At 37.2% G+C, this 24589-nt stretch overlaps 1 protein-coding gene across 4 annotated transcripts in view; it reads right to left on the bottom strand.

Annotated features, from left to right (window-relative positions):
- The window catches only part of LRP2 (LDL receptor related protein 2), a 128162-nt gene that overhangs the window by 22434 nt on the left and 81139 nt on the right, over window positions 1-24589 (bottom strand). For 2 of the 4 annotated variants that reach the window (XM_027786337.2, XM_055812720.1), the window contains exons 42-63: window positions 22977-23266; window positions 21487-21690; window positions 21195-21224; window positions 20858-21100; window positions 19659-19784; window positions 17890-18009; window positions 16825-16956; window positions 15697-15898; window positions 14944-15239; window positions 13923-14439; window positions 11842-11994; window positions 11221-11391; window positions 9759-9982; window positions 9181-9358; window positions 8070-8266; window positions 6246-6491; window positions 5233-5361; window positions 4418-4537; window positions 3725-3841; window positions 3343-3459; window positions 1807-1944; window positions 899-1021 (exon numbers count right to left, since the gene is read on the bottom strand). In XM_027786337.2, coding sequence (XP_027642138.1) covers window positions 899-1021; window positions 1807-1944; window positions 3343-3459; window positions 3725-3841; window positions 4418-4537; window positions 5233-5361; window positions 6246-6491; window positions 8070-8266; window positions 9181-9358; window positions 9759-9982; window positions 11221-11391; window positions 11842-11994; window positions 13923-14439; window positions 14944-15239; window positions 15697-15898; window positions 16825-16956; window positions 17890-18009; window positions 19659-19784; window positions 20858-21100; window positions 21195-21224; window positions 21487-21690; window positions 22977-23266 — 4073 coding nt within the window. The remainder of the gene's footprint in view (window positions 1-898; window positions 1022-1806; window positions 1945-3342; window positions 3460-3724; window positions 3842-4417; window positions 4538-5232; window positions 5362-6245; window positions 6492-8069; window positions 8267-9180; window positions 9359-9758; window positions 9983-11220; window positions 11392-11841; window positions 11995-13922; window positions 14440-14943; window positions 15240-15696; window positions 15899-16824; window positions 16957-17889; window positions 18010-19658; window positions 19785-20857; window positions 21101-21194; window positions 21225-21486; window positions 21691-22976; window positions 23267-24589) is intronic. The other 2 variants (XM_027786339.2, XM_027786340.2) reach the window with 1 other exon arrangement.

The raw sequence follows: 24589 nt of genomic DNA, 5'->3' as shown, positions 1-24589 counted from the left end.
AACACACAGCATTATTCTACACTGTTAATGAGGAAGCTGATGCAATCTGGTAAAATAACAACTAGAGTGACTTTGGAAGTCCGTAGTAAATCTAGAACTATAAGTGAGGCCTCATGACTTCTAGTCACATCCCCGTGAACTGAAAGAAGCCCCTCCATTTTATGAAGAGAGAAGGTAAATTATTCTTGTTAATAGTTGATTGAACTTTCTTTTTAATAGTCCAAATCTATTACTATCCTTTAATGATATACTTCATACATCTACTGCAGACTTCAAGAGACTATCAGGATATTAGTAAACTACCAGCTTTAAGAATATTGTACAATAAAGCTAGTAAATAATATTATTAAGCAACAAAAAGGTATTATTAAACTCAATAATAGAAAAATCAACATAGTCAATGAGAACTACATAAGATATCTGAGAGCAAAAACATACTGAATATTAAAAGAGCTTTCGCAGGATTTGGGCCTAAATATCAACACTGTTACTATGTGCATAACAGTGTCAAAAATACAAACTACCCGTTTCTCCATTTTAAAAGTCCCAGCTATTCATCTCATCCTCATTTTATGATACAGTCAAACTCTTTCTTCTTTCCTATTTTAAGTGGAGTTCATAATAAGTTGACATAAGTTAGTTGCTGCTCCTCATAAAATACAATATTATTTTGAAAATCATGCTCTGTACTTTTCAGACAAAGGTTTGCTGACTTTTGCTACTTGTATGGAGAGCTGTAAATACATAGTACCAATAATCATGGTTCAAATTATTTCATACTGAGCTCTAGTTTTCACAATTCATGTTTCGTTCTGACATTTCTATAGTCCTTTGGCATAATTAAACATTAAGCACATCACAGTTACTGAATTTGCTGCTCAGTTTGGTGTAAACATACAGTGTTCCTCTTTCTCATCACTTCCATCTCCACAGTCATCCTCCTGGTTGCACAGCTCATGACTATATATACAGCGGTTGTTTTCACATCGGAAACGGAATGGAGAATCACAAGCAATGTCCACTGAAATCACAGAGACCAAGACAGTTACACTTTGATACCTCATGCCATTGAGTCGCAAATTATCCCTATCGCTTTTATCTGGTAACATTTATCTGGTTTCCCATATTTTAAAAAGTGTGGAAGCATTCAGACCCAAAAGAATATTTTCCTCACATTTTGGTGATCTATGTTAGGATATTAGACATTTTTTGTCAGAAGACAGTGCATCATCTTTGGCCAAAGGCATATCCTATGACTACATTTAACACTGAGGTTTCTAGATTTGTTTATGAAGTAAACTGACTGAAAAACCATCATGCTATTTAAGTGGCTCTATAGTGCACAACTGACAAAAATTTATGTAGTACTTCAAACAATTCATTTTTGGAGCTGAAGTCAGGACTCCTCAACCATATTTACAAAGATGTTCTGACTATACTGATAACCTTAAAAGCTCAGCACCTTGGAGAATATGTTTATCTGTATTAACCTTTAATTGCAAACTGATGCTCTGATTTTAGATAACCAACTTGAAAATGTGGAATAGTGTCCTTCTCTCTTTGATATGTTTCTCCCTACTTTTACAACTACATATACAAACATCTGCAAAGCAGTGAGAAACATACTGTAGGAGGATGAAGTGAACTTGCATATGAAGCAAAATTCTCAGCATTCATCCTGAATTGTCTGTGAGAATCTCCAGTGAAAATAAAATATTTAAAATTTATTTTCTGATTGTTTTCTATATTGTAATAAGATATTTTATTATGCATATTGTTCATTTTAATATAATTTTTCTCTCTTACAGCAAAGGTGAAGTTCTTCATCAGAGTCATCTCCACAGTCATTGTCACCATCACATTTCCAGTATGGCTGGATACAGACATGGTTTTTACATTCAAACAGCATGGGCGGACAGTATGTACCATTAGGATACCGTGTTGCTGAAGAAAAGTAAAGGATTACGACATTTTCATTTACAATGGAAATTGTAGGCTTTCCTGAAAATTATTCAGCCCTACCCTACATTATTTTTTCAATACCCTTCTCTCCATAGTAGGAGATAAAGTATGAGGCACTGCAAAGATCTCCAACAACAACAGACTGCAAGGTCTGAGGACTTCTTGGTAGCTCTAACCTAATTAAGTCAGGTTTGAATGAATAATAAAACAACATAAGTTACTCCTAGAAACTTCTGAAAATAAAATGTCATTAATTTAACAACTACTACTTGAATCTGTTACTGAAAAATCTAGTTTCAGTAATAAAGGCAAATAATGTCATAGGCACCAAATGTGAATAGCTGAAAAAGTATCTAAGATAACTAATTACAAAAGGACTCACATTGGTATAGTAAAAAAATACTCCCCTAAAAACTGTGGAAAAAACTGAACTAGAGCAAAGAGAAACCAAAAATATGACTCTTATAACCTACATAAATGAACTATATCATTGCCCTTTCAATGGCTTCTCATACACTTTTTCCTCCAAGAATAGCCAAATGTTATGTAACCCGAGTTCTGAGAGATTAACTGTTGCAAGGCACATTCCAGGATGTGGCTACTGTCAGAAGAATTATGGTCCTACTGTTCAGATTCCCCTTCATACTTAAAGCACAGCTTTTAAAATTAAGTACATTGGAAGGCATACAGAACTGCCCTGATACCAACTTGAAGAGACAGTAATTCTCCTGTGTACTGAAACCTGAAATCATTTGAACGTACAAGTCAGAACCAATGCTTCAATATCACCTAAAAAGCCAATGTCAGTCAGCACAGAGAGCACAGAGGTGCTATTTTCATTCCAACCGGGAACAATACTTTCTGGGTAACAGCTGGAGCTGCAGCTTCACATAAACTATAGTGTACAGGCATGTTTTCACAGTAAATCAATACACAGAAGGAAGACAGAAACAGAAAAGTATCTTATTTTCTTGGCTTCACTGATGCTTTAGGAAACTATACACACCTTTGAGCATTATAAAAAACAATCCCATTACAGAACCTTGTTAGAATACACTACAGTTGAAATAGTGGATATTGCAGTGTCCATTGGATAGTAAAAAAAATTTAATTCAGTCACACGTGTATCTTTTCCTGGACCTTGTAAACACAAATTTCCTGGCATTAGGAATGTGTTTACAATCAGTGTAAGAGATGGCGACTCACTGTTTTATTAAAAAGTAGATTCAGAATATTATACTTATCCTGAATTTTTACTGATATCACCAAGTATTGCAGAATTCTGTACCTCTAAGGAGTCATCTCACTTAAAGAGCGAGAAAGTGCAAATCTTTGTGGAAGTGAGCTCAATGAGCACCAACTGCAAAGCTTGAAACTCACGACAAGTTGCTTCATCGGAGAAATCAAGGCAGTCCGCGTTTCCGTCACATCTGAAGCGCTCTGCAACACAGTGCCCACTATCACACTGGAAATAACCTGGGTGGCAGGTCCTCAGCTCTGAAAAGATTCAGAATTAACTGTTGAAATGTCTTCTTGTTCAAATCCAGATAAAGTGTTTACTTTTTGAGAACATCATCCTAAAAAGACTGCAAAATCCCAGACCATTAAAACCATGGTACCCTCTACTTTTGGTGGAATGACTGATCAGGTCAACATTACTTCATTAGAGATGCTTCCCATAAAAGATCATTTTGCAGAATAACTAATCACATCAGAAACGAAAGTGTGAACATGTAAGAGGTAGCATCCAGAAAATACAAACCACAGTCACGTTCATCTGAATTGTCTTCACAGTCATCATCATGATCACAGATCCACCGGGAAGGTATGCAGCGCAAATTGTCACAACGGTATTCACTTTCTGTGCATTCACGAGGACCTTCATTTAAAGTGAACATACAAAAATGAAAGGTTCCCCAGATGTAGATTTAAACATTCACAGCCGTCTCATTAAACCAGACAAGAGTAATATGGGCAGATAATATGGCATAACCGTTAAACCAAAATTATGTTAAAACAACATCCTCTCTCCCCTTTGCCCATACACTTCAATTATGTTAAACATTTTATGTCCCTCTTAAAATAGAAAGAAGGAAATTCATTGTGTATTTTATTTCATCACAGAATTATACAGTAATTTTTATTTCAAATCAGAAGAAAAAAGATCCACTCTCCTTGTTTAAGGATGTACTAAATTTGTACACAGGGCAGAATTCAAATGTCACTTAGTGGGTAACAATTTGTCTTATTGTGATGACGGATTTATCAGTGGTTTTATGTACCCAAAATGTGTCATTGTGACATCACCATGGTATTTCAGCAAAGAAAAGACAGGCTGTAGAGTAAAACAATGGAATGGTTGCAGTTCAGAGCTGTCTGTCCCATTGTCATAAGAAATCGAACAACAGTTAAGCCAAAAGATGGACTATACCATGACAGCCAAAAAAGAACTCACTGCATTTGTGCTCATCAGAGTTATCTCCACAGTCATTATCTCCATCACACTTCCAGCGCAGTGGGATACATCGATGGTTGTCACAACGGAAATCTCCAAAAGGACTGCAAGTCATCTCCTCTGCAGTGTAGACAGTTTGCCAATGAAACAGTACACATTAGCAGAGTCTTTCGTTAAGACAGAATGCACACAAGATAATGGAAGTAAAGATGTTTTTGCCTCAAACTGGGCCAAGTAATAGCGAATTAATTAAGAAACAGTTGAAATAATTACATAAAACTGAGATGGAAACACAAAGAGGTAAACTTAGTATTGTCAAAGAACATCATCTTGATCTCATGGTGTGTTACAGTTTCAAGTCTTTTCTGGTTCTAATATAGTTATCCAATGTCCTCTAAGCTTTTAAGTGCATGAGAGTTTTCAGCACAAATATGAGGGTCTGGGAAAGCATCATCATACTTCCCATACCAATGGTTTCACCAGCATAGGAGGTAAATTAACTAAAATGTATAACACACTGACAATTTTAATTGGCTAAAAGAGTTCAGCTTAAGTAGAAGTATTTCCTGTTTCATTTGATGACATATCAGTCAAAATAAATCTTCAGAGCTCATAAATATGTGAGCTGCACAATGAATTGCTGCACACAGAATTTTTCCTGAAGACAAATAGCCACCAGGGTAATTAACTGTTATCAAACAAAATATGTCCAGGTACATTATTTCTGAAGACTTCAGAAAATCAAGGCATTTGTTAATTGGAGAAATGGTTTAGGTACAAAGTTATGTTGAAATGTCCTTCTTTGCCAAACATACCACAGCCTTGTTCATCACTGTTGTCTCTGCAGTCATCATTCCCATTGCACACTGCCCACAGTGGTATGCAACGGTAGTTGGTTCTACAGCTGAATTGCGTATGATTGTCACACCGATAGGCCGGGCCCACTGAAAGAGGCAGTTGTCAAAATTAGTGTAACTTAGCCATTGAACCGTCCTCCTTGCTATTCTGCCTTTCAAAATCTGTTACTATTTATAGTCAATTATTTTTACTAAAAAGAGCTCTCTGCTAACTTTAGTGTTGTAAAATACCAAGCATTAAATGTATCTGTTTTTACTATTTTTTCCAATCTATGCTGCTTATATTCTGCATGCGCTACAAACCCATGAAAGGTTCAAATGACATTTGATGTACTTTTCCCTGAAGTTTTTAGAGCTGGTAACAGAAGTCCCAAAACTGGAAGCCAGAGGAGGCAGCTTGTCCTCAGATGGCAAAATTTGGCCACAAGTTCTTCCACACGCCGGTGAGTCATGTGCTGCAGCACATGGGAAAATCCTGCTGTTAAACATAGTCTAGACTGTGCTCTGCATTTGTTCTCCTTGTAAGCTTGGTTCCAAATCATGTTAGCTTCAAGAAATGAAACTTTACTTTGTTTTTGTAAAAAGTGTGACATATGTCATACTCCAAAGTGGAACAAGGTAAAAATTGGTGAACTCTCATTCACTGTTTCCACACAGGCAATATATGTGCATATCTCACAAAGTGTTGTTAGGGTCCAAGCAGAGGATGCTGTAAGCATCAAGCAAGCCAGAGTGAGATGTTGCCAGTTCTTGGTAATCTGGCCAGCATAATTAAGCTTTCTCCCCTTCAAGTATAAGTAGCAAATTATCTCATAGCCTCTATGTTTTCTAACACTCTTTACTGCATGACTGCAATTTGCTTGCAGAAAACATTCCTTTCCAATAAATTTTCAACCAGGAAAATTAAGTAATGTAGTTTCCTGGTTTTGGTGCACTACAATATAGGTAGCTTACTACAGCTGTGTGCTTACTGCATTCATGGAATGGCTCATCAGAGTTATCACCACAATCATCATCCACATCACATTTCCAGGACTGTGGGATGCAATGGCCATTATCACATTTAAATTGGCCTGGAGGACAGGTTCTACTGGCACAGTGAGTACTATCTTCATCTGAGTTGTCACCACAGTCATCCTCTCTGTCACACTGCCAGGCTTCTGGGATACATCGTTTATTGGCACACTGCCACTGATGAGTTTCACACTGGTGATTAGCTGAAACAATACAAAATGTTGTTAGGATACTGAAACTTAAGCAGTTATGTCTACAGCAAAAGTTAAAAACAAAGTCAGTAAAAATTTAAAACTTTGAGTTTACTTGTCCAGCTAAGGTACAGATTTCTAACGTCACATGGCACATTTCCTACATGCATCTTCAGACAAGCTCACTAAGGCTCTACACTTTTCTAGGAGCAAGACAAATAGTATCTTCTCCTATAGCAAAGGGAAGTAAATCCAACAGTCAAACATGATTGAGGCAGGGGCTCCCAGCCACTTTGTAGAGGAGCTAAGTGACATTGTGGCTCTTGTCATGCTACCAACTTAGATGTATATTGCCTGATGAGCCTGTTCCTCTGACTATGAATGAACATGCCAGAAAACTTAGTAGAAGACCATGCTAATATCAGCTTCACAACCTATAAATGTACAGCCTCTGTTCCAAAAGGGCAAAGCACTGGAAGCTGATGTCAGCAGTGCTGGCAAACTGGGGGAGCTCTGAAGGCCTATGAAAACAGGAGCCAACACTGATCTCTTCTTCCAGACTATGAATGTCTCGCTGGACATACCTTACTGCTTGTTTACATATACTGCCAAAATGTTCAAGGGGAAACAGTATAATTTCCATACATTTTCTAGACTAAAGGATTCTATTCCCATGCACAAGGTGATGAGCAGAAGGAATTATGTAGACCTAAACTGACTTTTATTGTACCTAGTATATATTAAAACTGGTGACAAATTATGCAGCTGCCACATTTTTACTTATTTAATATTCCCTTGTGCCACACTTAAGAGATTAGCTAGTTGAAACTCAGGTAAAACTGACAGTCTATTTAATTCTGTCACTGTTAGAAACCTTTTGCTAATGGAAGGCAGTGAAACTACCAATTATACAACCACACTGCTCTCCCCACCACCACCTCCCCTTTGTATTACTAAGCTTGCAACTACCAGAACTACATTATTTACAAAAAGAGAACTAAGGATGTGATTTTTAAAATTAGATAGAAGTATGAGGAATAAAACAAGTTTTTAAGGAAGCAACATTATTCCACAAGCATAATTAGGCTACATTTCTAAAATACTGCCATCACAAACAGCTCTCAAAAAAAAAAAAAAAAATCTCACATGCACTGGATTTTGTGCAATGCAGAGGGTGAAATAATTTTGTCCCATTACATAAAGCTCTAGAATACAAAGAAAATGAACATACGTGGTAGACTGACCTGGGCATTAGGAAGGCCTTAAGTTCCTCATACTCAGTATACTTTACTGAGAACAAAACAAAGTGTGTCCTGATTCTAGTATTTTATACCTCAGATTGTAATTTACACTAGTTCAAATCTGTCCCAAAGGTGTAGAAAATGTTAAATTTTGATATAGTACATTTTTGCTCTCCTCTACCCTGCTTTTGCACTGAGGTGAACTGCTGTAGCAGGTGCAAGACTAGAAAAGACTGCATCTGTCTACCTCACTTCTTCATCTGCAAAAAAAAGATAATGATTCTGAAATTTATATATAGTTTATATGTTTTGTCCTGCAAAACACCTGAATTTATTAGTTGTAACATACCACAAAGTACAGGATCTTCATCTGATCTGTCATGGCAATCTGGCTGGGTATTACACAGGAAATGTGGACTTGTGCAGTTCCCATCATTACACTGAAACTGACCAACCGGACAGTATCGGTGCGGACAGGTAGGGGGCTCATCAGAGCCATCTCGACAGTCCCTCTGCCCATCACATTTCCACCAGATAGGAATACACCTACAAAGAGAAAACAGCGTTTTCTTTGTTTAGGAAGCGTCTCTACAGATATACAGTCATTACACAACCATCTTTTTACAGCACATAAGACAGTTTTGCCTCAGTGTTATTTCTTGAGACTTTAAAGACGTCTTGAATGTCATGTCTTCCACTTCATATGTCAAATGCTAAAAAAATATGCCACAATACTGTCACCAGAACAGATTATATTGGTGGGCCTCTAGAAGAAAGTTCACAGCAAATCAAGGAGGATTTAATTTTTATGTGTATTTATGGTAACCATCTCTCATCCTTTTTAAATCAATCTTCAACTGGATTTTTAATGAGGTAACATTTTAATAATTCACCTGAACTTTACCACAAGAATTTCACTAGAGATTATCAATGTAACATTGCTTCAAAAGGCCACCCAATAAGGACATCTGCCACACAGAGTGATACAATATCAGCACAGTAGCTCTTATATCACCATTCCTCTCCCTCCACTCCTGTTGTCTCAAGAAAAAGGGTCAGAAATATGCCCCTACATCAGCTAAATGGCTTTCCTGGGCCACTGACAGCATATATTTGGCAGAAACAGGTACGTTGTAAAAGATGTACAAAAAATAAAGAGAAGGTTCCAGGTTCACGAACTCAACTGGAAATGTTTTCTGGGAGGTACATGTTTCTAACAACCCAAACTTTGCTACATTAGCGATGTCATACAACAGGAAGTAAAAAAAATACTATTTAAACAATGAGTCTAGAAGTATTTTTCCAAAATCGAAGACTGTCTGGCTTTGTCTTTGTAAGCACACCACAAATTCATAGTGAGTGCAGAAGAAAACCCTAATTTCATGCCCTTTGAAAGAGACTAAACTGTAAAACACATCCTTAAAAAGACATTGAAAAAAGATTGTCAGCAGTGGACTTACCTCTCAGTGTCTGCACAGAGAAACTGGGTGCTAGAGCACATTGGAAGGCAGTGGGCTGTATTGCCAAACTGTACTATCATGAAGTTATCGGGACATTCACAGGAATAACCCTGACCACCAGCTTTTATTAGACAAAGATGGGAACAACCACCATTGTTGGTGCCACAAGGATTATTAACTGGTAAAACAGAGAATAAATATTACCATACTTTGCAAATCCCAGGACACAAAGGTCTCAATTTACAATAAAGTCCTCCAATACTGTATTAAAAGATGTAATACATTGAAAAAGAAGACCTAGATAACTAGGCACTTAGTGAAAGAACTATATATGATTTCATATACAGGAAATGTACGCTATTAAGCCATGACGTTTTAGAAACTAATTTAAAAGCATGCATTTCCAGTCATTGCTATTCAAAATGACAATTTATAAGCATGAAGTAGAGGACTACATTTACTCTGTGCATTTTATTCACCTCAGCAAAGCTAAAAGCTGAGTGCACTTAAGACCCTTTACAATTAGTTTCCAGATAACAGCTGACCCTCTAAATGCAAAACCAATTCTGTTTTCTCACCAAATGGCTGTCTGTATGGATGGTAAACATGGATGTCAAATGGCCTGTGTGTGGTGTTCACAAGAACAGTCCTGTCTGATCCATCATATTTATTTCCCTTTTCAACTGTTCTTGTGTTCCAGTCAGTCCAATATATTGTGTCTTCAAAAATTGTTATTGCAAACGGATGAGGTAAAGTGCCATCATATACCACATGACGATGATGTCCATCCAGGTCAGAGTATCTACACAAAGAAATATGTGTGAAACGTTCAGATAAATACTAACACATCCTCACGTTTTAATTATACATGCTTATGGTACTTCATTATTGGTGACCAGGTTCATACCATGTGGAACTGAAGCTTCTTTAGTCCCTACTGATAGAGCACCGTCCTCAGGGAATTCATTTTAAGATAAGCAGGAAAGTAAGCCAGGTTATTTTAGGCAAATAAATGGAATAGAGGAACAGCCACCAAAATGTAAAGCCTTCCCACAGAAGCATATCAGCTAGTCCAATTAAATTTTGCACATTTTCTGCCTTACAGCAAGTTATTTTTGTAACATAGGAGACTAGCTTGCCTGTATCACTCCGACTGCTAATAATGGAACACTCAAGACAATAATAGGCCTCATATTCCTAGATTTTACCTGTCTCTGATTTAAAGCCTCCTCTGATGAGATATCTTCAATAAGATCTTGTATTTTTACTATCACCTTGCTATAGGGAGAAATTATGAAATCCAAGAGAGAAAGCAAGACAGAGAAACATACATATAAATAATACACACATTTTTTAAAAGGCTGCTGGAAGAATTACTGAAAAAAGAATAGAAGTACATATAAACCTAAATGTACATGTCAATATTAATAAAAATACATATACTAATATAAATACAGAGAAATGCTTTTTGAGTATTTCAGTACCTTGACAGGAACCAGAATGCTAGTTACTCACTTTTACTGATATTTAAGTGGAAATTTTCTAACACTAGAAGCAATTAATAGATTTTTCTTGAATCACAAAAGAATCCCATGTGCTAACAAGAAATTCCATGTTGTACCTATGGACAAATGTTCAAAGATACTCTAACGCTTTGTATACCATTTTATTAGCATGTAACTAGTTTAGTTACAGCTCAACACCTATCTATAGGCAGAAACAAGAGAATCAGGAAAAAAACAGTGATTTTATATTCAGTTTGCTTTGGTTCAGGTTGTACGCTTAGGTACAGAGAAGTTGCATATTCAAGTACAGACTGTGAATCTTTTCACTATAATTTTTGGACCACTTCCAGCAAAGATATGAACTAGGCTACTGTGTCATCTAGTGATTCATATCACCTGCTACTCCAGACTTTCTGCCTCTGGTTTCCTATAGAGCCAGTGGGTACATACGGATGCTTACAGCACCTATAAATGTTACCACTGCAATCCAACATAAGCAATTATTCAGTTGTTTTATTCATTTCTGTGTACTTACTCAATGTAATTTAGATGGGCATCTGCCCAGTACAGCTTGTCATTGGTGTAATCTATGGTGAGTCCATTGGGCCACTCTAACTTTGTAGAGATAATTACTGTCTTCTCCTTGCCATCCATGCCTGCTCGTCCAATATAGGCTCGATCTGCCCAGTCTGTCCAGTAGATTTGCCTGTCCAAATAAATACTTATAGTTAGGATTGTTGTAAAAATATGCTGAAGTAAATATTAGAAACCACACCTCAAACACAGTGTTTCCTGCAACAGAACTAAAGCAGAACACTGTTAATTTGTTGCTTTAACTGCTACAGCAGCCAATTGCGTGATCACAAGTATCTTCAAAGAATGCAACTGGCAGCCCCACCATCTAACAAACCACACAGATGTCCATCAACCTTTTTACCCTGGCAACCAAAACTTCCTTGTCCAAATTCCACTTTCAGTGATATCTGACAGCCTGCATAAATACCTAAAAAAGATAAGATACTATTTTTCCTAAGCCGCAACTAAAATATAATGCCATGCAAATCTGAGTGTAGACAGCCAAAATTTATTTCAAATTTTCAGAGACAGTGCAAGACTATTCAGAAAAGAAAGGAAAAGCACTCTTGAAATGTCATACCCATATTTTGGATGAACCACAATTGCTCTGGGGTACTGAAAGCAGAAAGTGTTGTTGGCATCTACACACTGATCCACCAGTTTTTTCCGGAATCTTCCATCAAGTTCAGAGACATAGAGACAATCTTTGTAGGCATCCACCCAGTACAATTTTCTGAAATTTTAGAGTTAATTTATTTACTCTTATTTGCTGTTTTTTTAATTTATTTTGCTTCATAGCATCTTAAATTTCACAGGTTTTTTACTCCTAGAAGTAATACACCCACTGTAAAGGAAGAATACACATACCATACTGACAACTCTTCTACACCATGCTCCAGACTGCCTTTTTCACTCCTGCTGTTCTGGCATCCACAGTCATTGGTGCCAAATTCAAACTTTCAGTTGCCCAATTGAGTAATAATATGCCATTTGCCTAAAAATTCCTAACCTCCCTTTCTCTTCCCTTCCTCTCCTACCAACAATGGCCAGTGAAGAGGAGCAGGAAAAGACGTGCAGTGCAATGGATTGTGACCAGGGCTGTAAAGTACTGGAGAGAATCACCACACTGCCACCTCTGCTCTCATCAAACAAGTAGAATAGTTGCCAGGTTCTCCTTTGAAAATTCCTAAGCAGTTCCATAGTCCAATTTAAACTTCACCTAGAAATTTCTAACGCTTCTATTACTTTGCCTAGGAATTATACACAGCTGTAATCAAAGAAAACATGCAAGCTGAAGCAATGATTTTTAAAAGCCTGCAACAAAACAAAGCATTTAATTTAGTTAGAACTACAGCAGGCTACTTTGAAATTGTCTGCACAGCTGGTCAGCTCCAGCATTCACGGGGTCGTTCCAGAAATAGCTTGACAGATACAGCTTCTGTCTAAACCACCCTCAGCAGTACCATTCCCACAAGGGAATAGAAGGTAGTCTTCCCCAATCTGCACCTCATGGCATCCTCCAGTCCTCCCCCTGTACTGAAAATGAGCAGAAAAACTTATCAACCATTGTACTGTCCTTTGAAACAGCTAAACAAAAATTGACTGAGGACATAACTAAAGGTAGCTGAAATAATTCAGTAACTGTATTAGTAATGGAACAGTAGGAACACTTCAGCTAAAATTGGGCTTTTCTTTCCTCACCTGTCCATGAATCATAAAGCATTTAAGACTGCTGGCAACATTAATTATCATTAGGTTTAGAGAGAAAGTGGTTTAAAAATAAAAACTATTATATTCATATAAACACTCTCATAGAAGTTCCAAATGTGACTTTTTGAACCATTCTCATTATTTTTCAGTCTGATCCATGATATTTATAATTTTCATACTAATACCGCACTCAGAAAGCAAAACTTAATGAAACACAGCCAAGAACATTGTCAGAAAGGGCACCACATAAGGACAGAGTTTCTGTGGGAGTAAATCAGACTACTTTTTGACACACAGTATATAATTCAAAAAATCACCACAATGCAACATGTTTTCCAATTACCTCACCCTTACACTGCCCTCCTTACAGCAAACAATGTGGATCACATTGATTGTCAGTCAGTTAAAGATGCATTTTTCAAGAGCAAAAGAAATGTGCTTTTCGCATTGGTACAGGAGCTAAATTTCATTAATGTTTATTATTACTTTATTGGAATCTAGTTATCTGTTCTGACATATTGTTTATGCATAGAGTGAAGCCTGCATCCCAACCTCAACAACTGCTAGCAAAGAAATAAAATGCATAAGCTCAGAACCCCTACCCCATAGCCACATGTAACATCCCACCTGCCTGCTTGCCTAGTCCATTTATTAATGGTTTCCTAACAAGTTTTTCCAAGGGTCATATGCACTGCTTCATTATTGATGAGAAACCAACTCTGATATAACCTCAGTATACTAGATATGAGAACAATTAAAGGAAAGCGTTATGTAATGTATTAGATGCTGATAAGCAATTCCAGAGCAGTTGTGTAACGCTGCATCCACAATCCAAAACTATTTCAGCACTCATTGGGAATTCCATATGAAGTGGGAGAAAAATCCCAAGATAAACTCCCTCACACATCATTTCCTTAGTAGCCCAGAAAGACAAAAAACGTATTTTCTTACCTGCCAACCCAGTCAACAGCGATACCTTCCCCGTTGGGTACATCATCACTTATCACTGCCTCCTTATTTGTTCCATTTAGGAACATTCGTTCAATGACCTTCCTCCCCACATCAATCCAGTACAACCTCTTTTCCACCCTGTCAAAGTCCAGTGCCACCACATTTCTCAGTCCTTGCAAAATGAGAGAGTAAGACTGACCATCTGCTGTGAGATTTCTCAGATAGTAACGGTTGCTAAAAATAAGGTATGGGGAGATATTACTATTTTGCCGGCAACTTTTTCCATCAGGCTCCCGGATATAGCCTGGGGCACACTTACAGATGTAGGAGCCAGCTGTGTTCTCACAAATCTGGCTACATACTGATGGAGTTTCATTGCACTCATCAATATCATCACAAGTCCGTTTATCAGACATAAGTTTGTATCCAGGATGACAAGAACAGTAGAAACTTGTCTGTGTGTCCGTACAGTCATGATCACATCCACTGATTGAAGGGTCACTGCATTCATTTATACCTGGGGAAGGAAAGGAGCTCTATTCAAGGAACTAGCTAGCAGAGCAAGTAGTACAGTCATTTTCCAACATCCTTTCTCCACCTCTCTCCCCTGCTACACCCTGAAAACACTGAATATTGATCTAGGCTACTGTAATAAAAGAGCAAGAAAAATAATCTAATCTAATCTAAAATTATTCTAGCACCTTTGAGGTCTGTCACCAAACACACCAAGTGAAAAATACACACTTTTGAGTGGTGTATTTTGGAAATGTAAGAGCAATATATAACAATGTATAAACTATATTTAGTTTATATAATTAGCTAATTTTCACGGTTTGTTAAAATGGTATATAATAAGTATGATTTAATTAAAACAAAAAAATAGATATATACATTTCTTATAATCCTTCTGAGAAACAACCATAGAACAGATATGACTAATCAAAGCAATTCTCTTGAGTTCATTTTTTTAAAGCTGCCTAAGCATTTTCAATTATGACAGTACAAATAGATCTACACATACCACATCCTTTTTCATCGCTATTATCTAAGCAATCATCCAACCGATTGCAGACTTTAACCATTTCAATGCAGTTTCCATTGTCACATTTAAAATGATGGGGAGGGCAGGTTGGTTCTGGTGTTCTACAGAGATGTTCCAGCTCATCAGATTCATCACCACAGTCGTTATCGCCATCACAGACATAGGCCTTGGAAATGCAGCGCCCATTCTGACAAGTAAACTGGTGCTGTTGACATGGTTCATAAATGCATCCCCTTTCATCACTGCTATCACCACAGTCATTCCGCCTGTCACATCTGAAGAAGAATGAACACTTTTTTTCAAATATAAGAAGAGAATCACCATCTCTAGGGCAGATGGATAAACATACTCTCCCAATTTCCAAAGGTCAGATATTATTGGCTCCAATGGAAGACACTTTCAGAAACCAGGCTAATATTATATAGGGTCTGACCCTGCCAGTCCTGCATGTATTCCCCATTTCTATTACAAGCTGAACAGAATCACCCCAGGAGACGTTACTAGGCGCAATAAAAAGGATTAAATGGTAATGGTGAGCACTGGGAATATTAAAATAGAAAATTCCAGAGCATTTTCAAATGAAAACTAATGCTTGAATGCAGAGCAGATAAACAGTTTCATTGCAATATGCAGATCTACTTAACAACTAAATAGTGTGAAAAAAAAGATTGAATTAGCTCCTTCACTTTCAGAATTTTGAGAATTTCTGCAACGGTTCAGGTAGTTACAAACCTGTAAGTGTTTCGTATGCACAAGCCATTACTACAAGTAAACTCATTTTCTGTGCAAGATCTTCTTGTGCAGTTCTGGTGTTCATCAAATGCATCACTGCAGTCAGCGTCACCATCACAGATCCATGCCCGAGGAATGCACCTCCTGAGTGGGGGTCGATTGTTGGCGCATGTGAACTCTGCTGCTGTACAGTTGCGATTTGCTGAAAGAAAAACATGTTCGCTGATGCACCACGTTATACTCTGTGTATGAAACACCCTCCCCTGCCACACACACACGCAGCCTGGATATCCTCCCGTAATCCACAATAAAGCCATGCTGTGCTGCATGTGCAGAGACAGATACCACTGTACCCTCTCATATACAAAACTCATATGCATTCCCACTAAGTTTCACTGAGCATTGCTCTTCATGGAGACTGACTGGGAGCCCAAGAACTTTAGGATTCCTTAGGCAATGCTGGTATGTACAGAACTCTGGAGCTTGTTGGATTCTCGGCATAAGCTCTTCATGTGTCTGGCCAGATTTCCTGGGAGCTGAACAGGTATTAAGCCTAGTATCTCTATCCTCTGCTTTCTTCAAGGCATTCCATGCTCCAGGGAGAAAACAGAGGGAGCACCATTGCAGCTAAAAAGGGCAAGGACTGCAAGTGTATCCAGCTATTAAAAGACTCAAGGAGCAGGACCAGGCTTGGTGAACCTTACTCCCTTTTTCACCCTCTAAACAGCCATGCTTATCTTGCTGACTAATTTTTGAAGAAATTAGGCCAAAACCATGTGGTTATTAATATGCACAAAACAGTGTGTGTGACAGTCAGGGAGTATCTCCACTGAAGCTGCTGTTGCTGCACAAATCATACAAACAACCCAGGTTAATTATATCTCCACTTGAACTCAAAATAAGAGTAATTACAAAATCAGAAAAAATACTTTTTTTACCAGCAAAATATTCAATTTTAATTCAATATAATGAAAATGAAGGTACAGTAAGAGTTTATCTCATGCTTAATCTGCACCTTTATGGATAGAAAAATTGGCAGAGGGTTGGAGTTTAGCAATTGGTTGTTTTCTAAAAAATGCCTACAAGACAAACAAACAAAGCACAGTATCTACTGCATTAAACACCTACCACAATTATGTCTTTGATCCTCATCACTCATATCCCCACAGTCATTATCACCATCACAGATCCATGTTGCTGGGATACATCTTCCATCGTCACATCTGAACTGGTCACTTGAACAAGTCCGCATTTGGGGCACTTAAAAACAAACACAGTCACTCTGCTCATTAAACTAACCTGCACTGCCATGAAAATCTACTAAGAAAGGTATTTTAGGGAGAATCTTATGACAGTGAAACGTAAGATAGAAGCTTAAGCGTAAGACAGTTAACGTATGTATGTATGTATGTGTATATATATATATATATATATATATATATATATAAGGTGTGTGTATATATATATACACACACAAATATAAAAGGTATAAATGCAAGACATTTTCTTAAACTAAAGGTGCAACTCCAGCAATGTGCAAAGTGAACTACCAGCCCTGCTTAAATCATAGAAGAATTTCTTCTGCCTTGTTATGCTAACTTTTACAGTGAGAATAATGACTGTTGTAATATAAACTCCAGTGACTTCAGTTAGCCCCTCCTCTTGCTCCCTGGAAATTACTTTTCATCTTTATCTCCCTCTCCTCTGCTTATTACTATCAGTTTCTATTGTACATAGGGGATTTACTTATTGTAATACTACAATACTCTACTTCATACCGTGTCAACAATGTTGCTCTGCAACCCACATTCCTTTTTTGCCCAAATGCAATATTGCATGCACAATTCCTGTACAGCATAACATCTGCTTTTACATCCAAAATAGTATAAAAATACTTGCCACTTTTTGTCACTTGATTCACCACCATCACAGTCTTATAAAGACAGGAGGTTATACATTAAAAATAATTACATTAAGAGCAATCAATTGTGACAATTAAAAGTCTTCATATTCCATACACAGTTTTAAGTATTTAAGATTTCAATTATTCAGTGGCCCACATTATTTAAAGTCAGTGAATGACTCTCAGAAGATACTTATTTTCCACCTAGTTTAGATCCAGGCTGCTGCCTACAAGAGAAACTATTGATTTCCCATATCCCATCATGTTATATCTTCTGAGTGTAAACTTACCACAAGAGGCAGGTTCATCAGAGCCATCAGCACAGTCTATTCCTTGATCACAGTACCAATGAGCAGGAATACAACGCCCCGATGTACAACGAAATTCACTATTTGTGCAAGTCAGTGAGACTGCAAGAAAAAACCCATATATGATTTATTTCTGTTACCTTTCCAACTTGTTTTAAGTTGCTTTTGAGTCAATGTTATGCAAATATATAACAGACCCCAAAAAAGAAAGAGAAAAAATTATGCTAGGAAGGATGTCTTTTCACAGCCTACCTGCAGAGTTCATTGAACAAACTAGCCTGATGTATGCAAAAAAATGGGCTTAATTCTCTCCTTGGGTATACATATCAGCTAATAAGTAGAGAGAATTTGCCCCGAGAGTTGGATTGCATGCAGCAACCGTAAATGCATTCTATGTTTATACTTGGAGATTTGTGCACAAGAAAATGACCACAGTCTGATATACTAATTTCTCCAGTGACCAAACCAGGCAGCAGCAGACTCCATGCTCTACAAAGAATCAAAATGTGCAGTAAGGAAGTAATATCTCCTGGTAGATAATGCTTTCCTTGTTCTTCCACTGATTTTTCTTCACTTGTAGGTAGGAACCTTTTCTTAAAGGCAGTGAAGAACAAATGGTAACTCTGAATAGTTCCACCTAAGCATGCTGTAAACACTCGTTCTGCACTTTGGCTGAGCCCCTTGATCCTGGCATGTATAGTGGGTTTTGATAATTTCTTCAGTAGTTACTGATACTTTCCTGTACCCTCTGATGTTTTCAAGATACCAAAAAGGACCCAGTCTGGCCTTTTAACTTGCTCTTCTATGTGCCTTTAATGATGGAATCAAAGGCAATTAACACATTGCTCATTAACCTCTTGGGGCTTCTTTCATCTCCCATTCTCCCTTTCTCTCTTTCTTTTCCTTCACCGCTTCTCAATTCAAATAATTCAGCAGTGCTGCTGGGACATAAACAGTAGAAGGGACAAAGCACACCTTTCATGAGCAGCAGAAGACTCGCTATGTCTCTATATATAGCCACATATTTTTGACACATAGGGCTCCTTAGATAAAAGTAGCCACATTCTGGCTAGAAAAATTGAACTCATATTTTAGAAAATTTGTAGCATAGTTAATTGAAGGCAGGTACCTCCAGGAAAACTAGTGTTGGCAAAAACAATCTGCTGAGGCAACATTAAAAAAAAAATATCCATTATGGTTTATAAACTGATACAAAAAAAATTATATGGGAAAAGTACTACCTAATACAAATGTCTGTACTAGCAAAGATAAGATGGTTTGTAATTAAGGCTGCTTGAACACTAGACACTTTTATATACTAACTGGAAGCTACAATGAACAACGAATCATGTGCTAAAGCATGCATAACTAATTACATTTGAGACTGTATACAATTTCATTTGATTAGAAGGAAAAATATTCTAATGTTAAAGTTCCAGAAAAGGCCAACTCGCTGTAATACTTAAGGGACAATTACCTTGTAAAACCATGAAGGATACAGAGCAGAATTAGCAAAAGGAATGAACCCTCAAATGATGTATAAAGATACTGGAAAAAATTATGATCTTTTTTTATTAGATAAAGGCATGATTTAGATAGTTGAGAGCTAATAATACAATACATTTACCTTATAAATCTTCAGTATTACAAGAGTAGATGTTTTGAGAACAGTTGGAGTTATGTCAAAGGTAAAGAGCAGTGGAATAAATTACTGAAGTAAAAGAAAAGTAACCAAGGGTCTATTAACTTACCACAGTGAGTAGGGCTCTCATCACTCATATCTCCACAGTCGTTATCACCATCACACAAATATGTTCGAGGAATGCAAATATTCGTGCTTTGACATTTTGTAAAACCGGACTGGCAAGTGCGCTCCGCTTTAAGGTGGTGGTGGGGGGGAATGACAAAGTTCTTTAGAGCTTTTTTTCATACTATTATGCTGTATTCATTGCAAGATACAGAATATTGTTAAAAAAAGTCCCACGACACTCACTTGCTAAAGTGCACTCATACTGCTCCTGCTACATGGAAACAATTAGATAATTGCTTTTATTGACAAAAATCCTGACAAAATCACTATCAAGGAAACACATGCCAATACTTGGAGGTGATGGAATGTAATGCCTGCATTTGCAACCAGCTGCTACTGTATGAACCAGACTAACTACAAATGACAAATAGACCATGAATTTCAAATACTCAGATTTCACTGAGAATAAGAAAATTGTCACAGGCAATATGTTCCCCCCCCAAAAAAAAAAATAAAAATCAGTGTACATATAAATATGTAAAAAAATATTCTCTAAATAAATTTTTGATTTCTCTAACTCCAGATATAAATTTTCCACTGAAGAATGCAATCTTAGTGCAAAGGCATGATCAGTTTCAGTAACTACAATATTAGTCAAGATTGAACTAATCACAGTTTATATCTTAAGGAAAGCAAAAATAACTGATAACTTTTTGAGAGCTATAAGGCATATAATTTTAAACAGAATAAATATAAACTGTGTTTGTATAACAGTCACAATTTACATTCCTGATGATTAAATCTAGTATAATTAATATAGCATGACACAAAGTAAAAACCCATCGTCAAGCTCCAGGCTAATATGGCAAAAATATAAGCCCTGTAACCAATTCTTCTGAAATAATCTTTTTGAAGTCCATGGAACTGCTCATAAGATGTTACATTAAGCACTGCATAAGGATTTGTTGCATCAAGGCAGACTATTTAAAGCGATAGTTATTATGTAACATCTTGGGGTACTCCAGAATATCTTTTAACAATTCTGTTTGCTTCCAATAACATAAAGCAGAATCTGTACTGTAAATAAAGAAATCTTTTATCCTCTTAGCTGCTTTTATCATAATTCTTCACACACAAACACATTTGCCTCTTCTTTGGTCTAAAGAGTCAGACTCAAACAGGTGATTGGGATAAACTTACGGCAATTTCTCTCATCTGATGTGCCATTATCGTAACAGTTGTTTACTCCATTGCAGACATACTGAAGAGATATACACCTTCCATTATTGCAAGTAAATTCTGTGTGGGAGTCACAAGTTCGGAACAAGCAGCCAGCCTCATCACTGTTATCTCCACAGTCATTGTAGTGATCACAGCGGTAATGATAGGGTACACATCGCCCATTACCACAGGTAAAAGCTGTGGGCTGACAAGTATGGAAAGCTGCAGCAAATAAAAAAAAATAAAATAATATACATGGATAAAATGTAATCTGAGTTCTCTGACAAAGTAACAAGTGAAATCACAATATTTTTACCTGCCAGGGCAAACACAGCTGCAAAACGGACTGCATGAAAAGTAAAATACATATTTGAATTAAACAAAGTAGAAATTGGCTATACATGATAAAAACTCAATCCTATAAATGCTTTTGGATTCTAGAGCAAATCAGCAGCCATTCAGACCTCAAGTCTGTGAGCAAGCAAGGGATCATTTCCAAACTACAACCATAAGATCCATGATCATAAAGGCATAAAAGTGATAGAGAATACAGTAAAGGCAAGATAGAGTATGCATTACTTTCTCATGTAGTTATTTTAAATGCTTACCACACACACTTTCCAACTCATCACTGCCATCACCACAATCATTGTCATTGTCGCATTTCCATCGCTCAGAGATACACTGCCCGTTAAGACATGTGAAGAAACCAGTATCACACCTGGTACCATTATCCACAATACAGTGCTTGTTATTATTAGCTAAATACCAGCGACCTTCAGAGGGGCACTGACATTCTGCACCAGCTGGACCTAAATTTATGTTTGACAGGTAAAATAAAAAATTTAAAAAGGAGACAAAAAATGAAACAAATTTAACATTGACGTATTAGATAGGGTTCCATGAAACCATTCACAGCTGTGACACTGGAAAAAACAATGAAATCCTCACAACTCCTGCAAGATCTATCTGCTTAGGTAGATGTGTGGTGACTTAGCCATATTTTAGTCTCAATTAGACACATGCAAATCCATTAAAACCCACAGGAGTTATTTCAGAGTTCCCTAGAGGAACTGAGATCAGAACTTGGAGTATCTTAATATTTGCTTGCTGTTCAAATAGCTTTTGACTGGCAGGAAGATACCACCTGATGCTTTCAAATACCAGACGTACAGCAGCTAAGGCTCTATCTCAAAATCAAGATGGTTTTCTAAACTCCTTGCACTAGACTAACTGCTCTTCTCCAAATCAAAGAGAAGTTTGAGTTGTTTTCAGGCAAGACAGATTGTTAAAGGCATTTAAGATGCTACAAATGAAGGCAGGCACTAAATGAGTTTTTCAAAGTCAAGAATCATAACTTTCAAAAACCCACAACACATAGAACAGCTCTGTAACAGGTATGCTTTTTGGGAGATTACTGCCATTCTAGTTTCCTGGCTGCTTGGATTGGTGACCTGTTGGAGCACTTCAACTCCTTACATATTGCACAAGGAGAGATAAAAGATGGGATACATATGTCACTCGGGTCTCACCCCAATATGAAGCTGATGATACAGAGCATGTTTCTGCAGTCCATGACTCAAAAGGACACCTGCCCCCCACAGTATAGACAGAAATCAATTTGTGCTATCTTCTTAGTCATTGTCCAACATTTAAAATGAGGCAGTAGAAATGTTTATTTTGGAAATAAATCATTAGGGAACGATTTCATAATATCATGTGGTAAAGAAATATTGACCATAAAGATTTTTTAAATATTAGGTAGAAAACGTCTGTTCCGTGTTCAGCATATCAGTACGTATTCACAAGATACACATATGCTGCAGACCCCACTTCATGTCTTGTCCTAGAGGGGAAAAAAAGTTACAAACCCAGAAAACAATGTTTTGGTTTAAATTAGAGAAGCCTGTCCCCTCAGGTGTGTTTGCAAAATACCATGACCTTTTATTTTGATTGCATTTATAAAAAAAATAAATATTAAACATTTAGGAACACTAAGAAATACTTCAGCTGTCCCCATATGACTAAAAATTGTTTTACTATGAACTCTAATACAGGCCACACTAATAGCTTACCGTCACCAAGCATAATAGCTTACCTGGTGCACAGATGTGACTGCAGCCACCATTGAACTGGTTGCAAGGGTTAGTACACTGTTGCTGCTTGCTTTTTGCCCAGACGTGAATATCCATTGGTCTTTGTGGAAGATTCATGATCATTACAATCTGATCTGAACCATCATACTTATTAGCTCGGTAAATGCTTCTTGTGTTCCAGTCTGTCCAATATATGTGCTGATCAAACAATGTCATCGCAAACGGATGCAAAGCAGTGCTAACAATTACCTCCCGATTCGTACCAGTGAGAGTGCACCGCTCAATCTTCTGCCTAGAATAATAAAAAAACTATTACTTCTTAAAAGAAATCTTTTAACTTAGGTATACAGCCATGCCCTAATTAGTCCAGCAACTAGCACCCACCATTTCTGTAATGTGCGCCAATAGGTAGGGTGCTGTTATAAGTTAAAAATCTCAAATTTTCCAATCTGTGGCTTCAATAGTGATGCAGAGTAGCAGCTCTGCAACACTGACACAATAATGTGCTGGAAGTAATCAGGCTGCATATTAAAATGTTGAAATAATTACACTACTGAGAGCTAAAACAAATGCACAACTTTGTCAGAGAATACACTTTTGGAATTGTTGGGATGTTAACAACTTCTTGTAGCAGTAGAAAACCAACAGTCCCATGAAATAAAATTAGTTTTATCTTCTACAGATCCAAGTTTACACAATCAAGAAACAGAAGCAAATTGGCAAGGGTACAAATATTCATCTTCTGCTATATCTCACATAAGAATACAGGAGGGAAAACAGTTCTAATATATAACAACTACCACATATATAACATCTAACAGCCACAAATATATAGCATACGATAAACATTTCTTCGTTGTTGATATTCCAGTTTTGATTCCACCTCAGGAACAGTATGTATTTGCAATGATAAACAAAATTCTCACAAACAACTTCAAGGAGCCCCAGAAAAATCAGGGTTCAGCTCCAAGTTGGTGATAGACATGTTCTGCTGTATGTGAACCATTCTTTACTTGCACAGATAGCACTACTGACCCAAAACCACCATGTCACTGCTTCTCCTCTTCAGCCATTTCCACCCTTAAAGACCACTTCAGCAAAGGTCAATGGAGAAGCAGAAGACATGCTGATGCCAGGAGACTCAATATGCACTACTCATGCAAGGACATTATTTCTAAGCATTGTTTATAAGATGATGATGAATGTTAGAGGTTCCTTCTATCACACAGATTCCTGTCTGAGGTAGGCAGACCACACAAGAGTAAAGCACGAGAAAAGAGAAAATGGAGGATGTTCAAAAGTTATTTGCAATTAGGATAACAAGAGAACGATTAATGAGTAATAGAAGGGGTTATTCAAAGGAAGAGAAAATCTTGACAGAAAAACGTTAATATATAAGCAAATACTGAAAACGCAATGAGGTATTGTCAGCAAGTTGAAGACAGCAGAATAAGAACGAGCATGGATAAAATCTGTTCCTTTCCTCCAGCTCCCATCATCTTGCTATTCAGTCACACTGTGATGTTCACATGGCAAGGCTGCCAACCGCTTACTGACAGAAAACATACTTCAGGTTGTCTCTGTTTCATCAAGTATGGCATCATTCAACTGCACG

Source organism: Falco peregrinus, chromosome 8 (genome assembly GCF_023634155.1).
Source record: "Falco peregrinus isolate bFalPer1 chromosome 8, bFalPer1.pri, whole genome shotgun sequence".
NCBI classification, from domain to species: Eukaryota; Metazoa; Chordata; class Aves; order Falconiformes; family Falconidae; genus Falco; species Falco peregrinus.
Note: the sequence above shows the minus strand (reverse complement) of the source record. Positions and strands in the feature narration are given on the sequence as shown.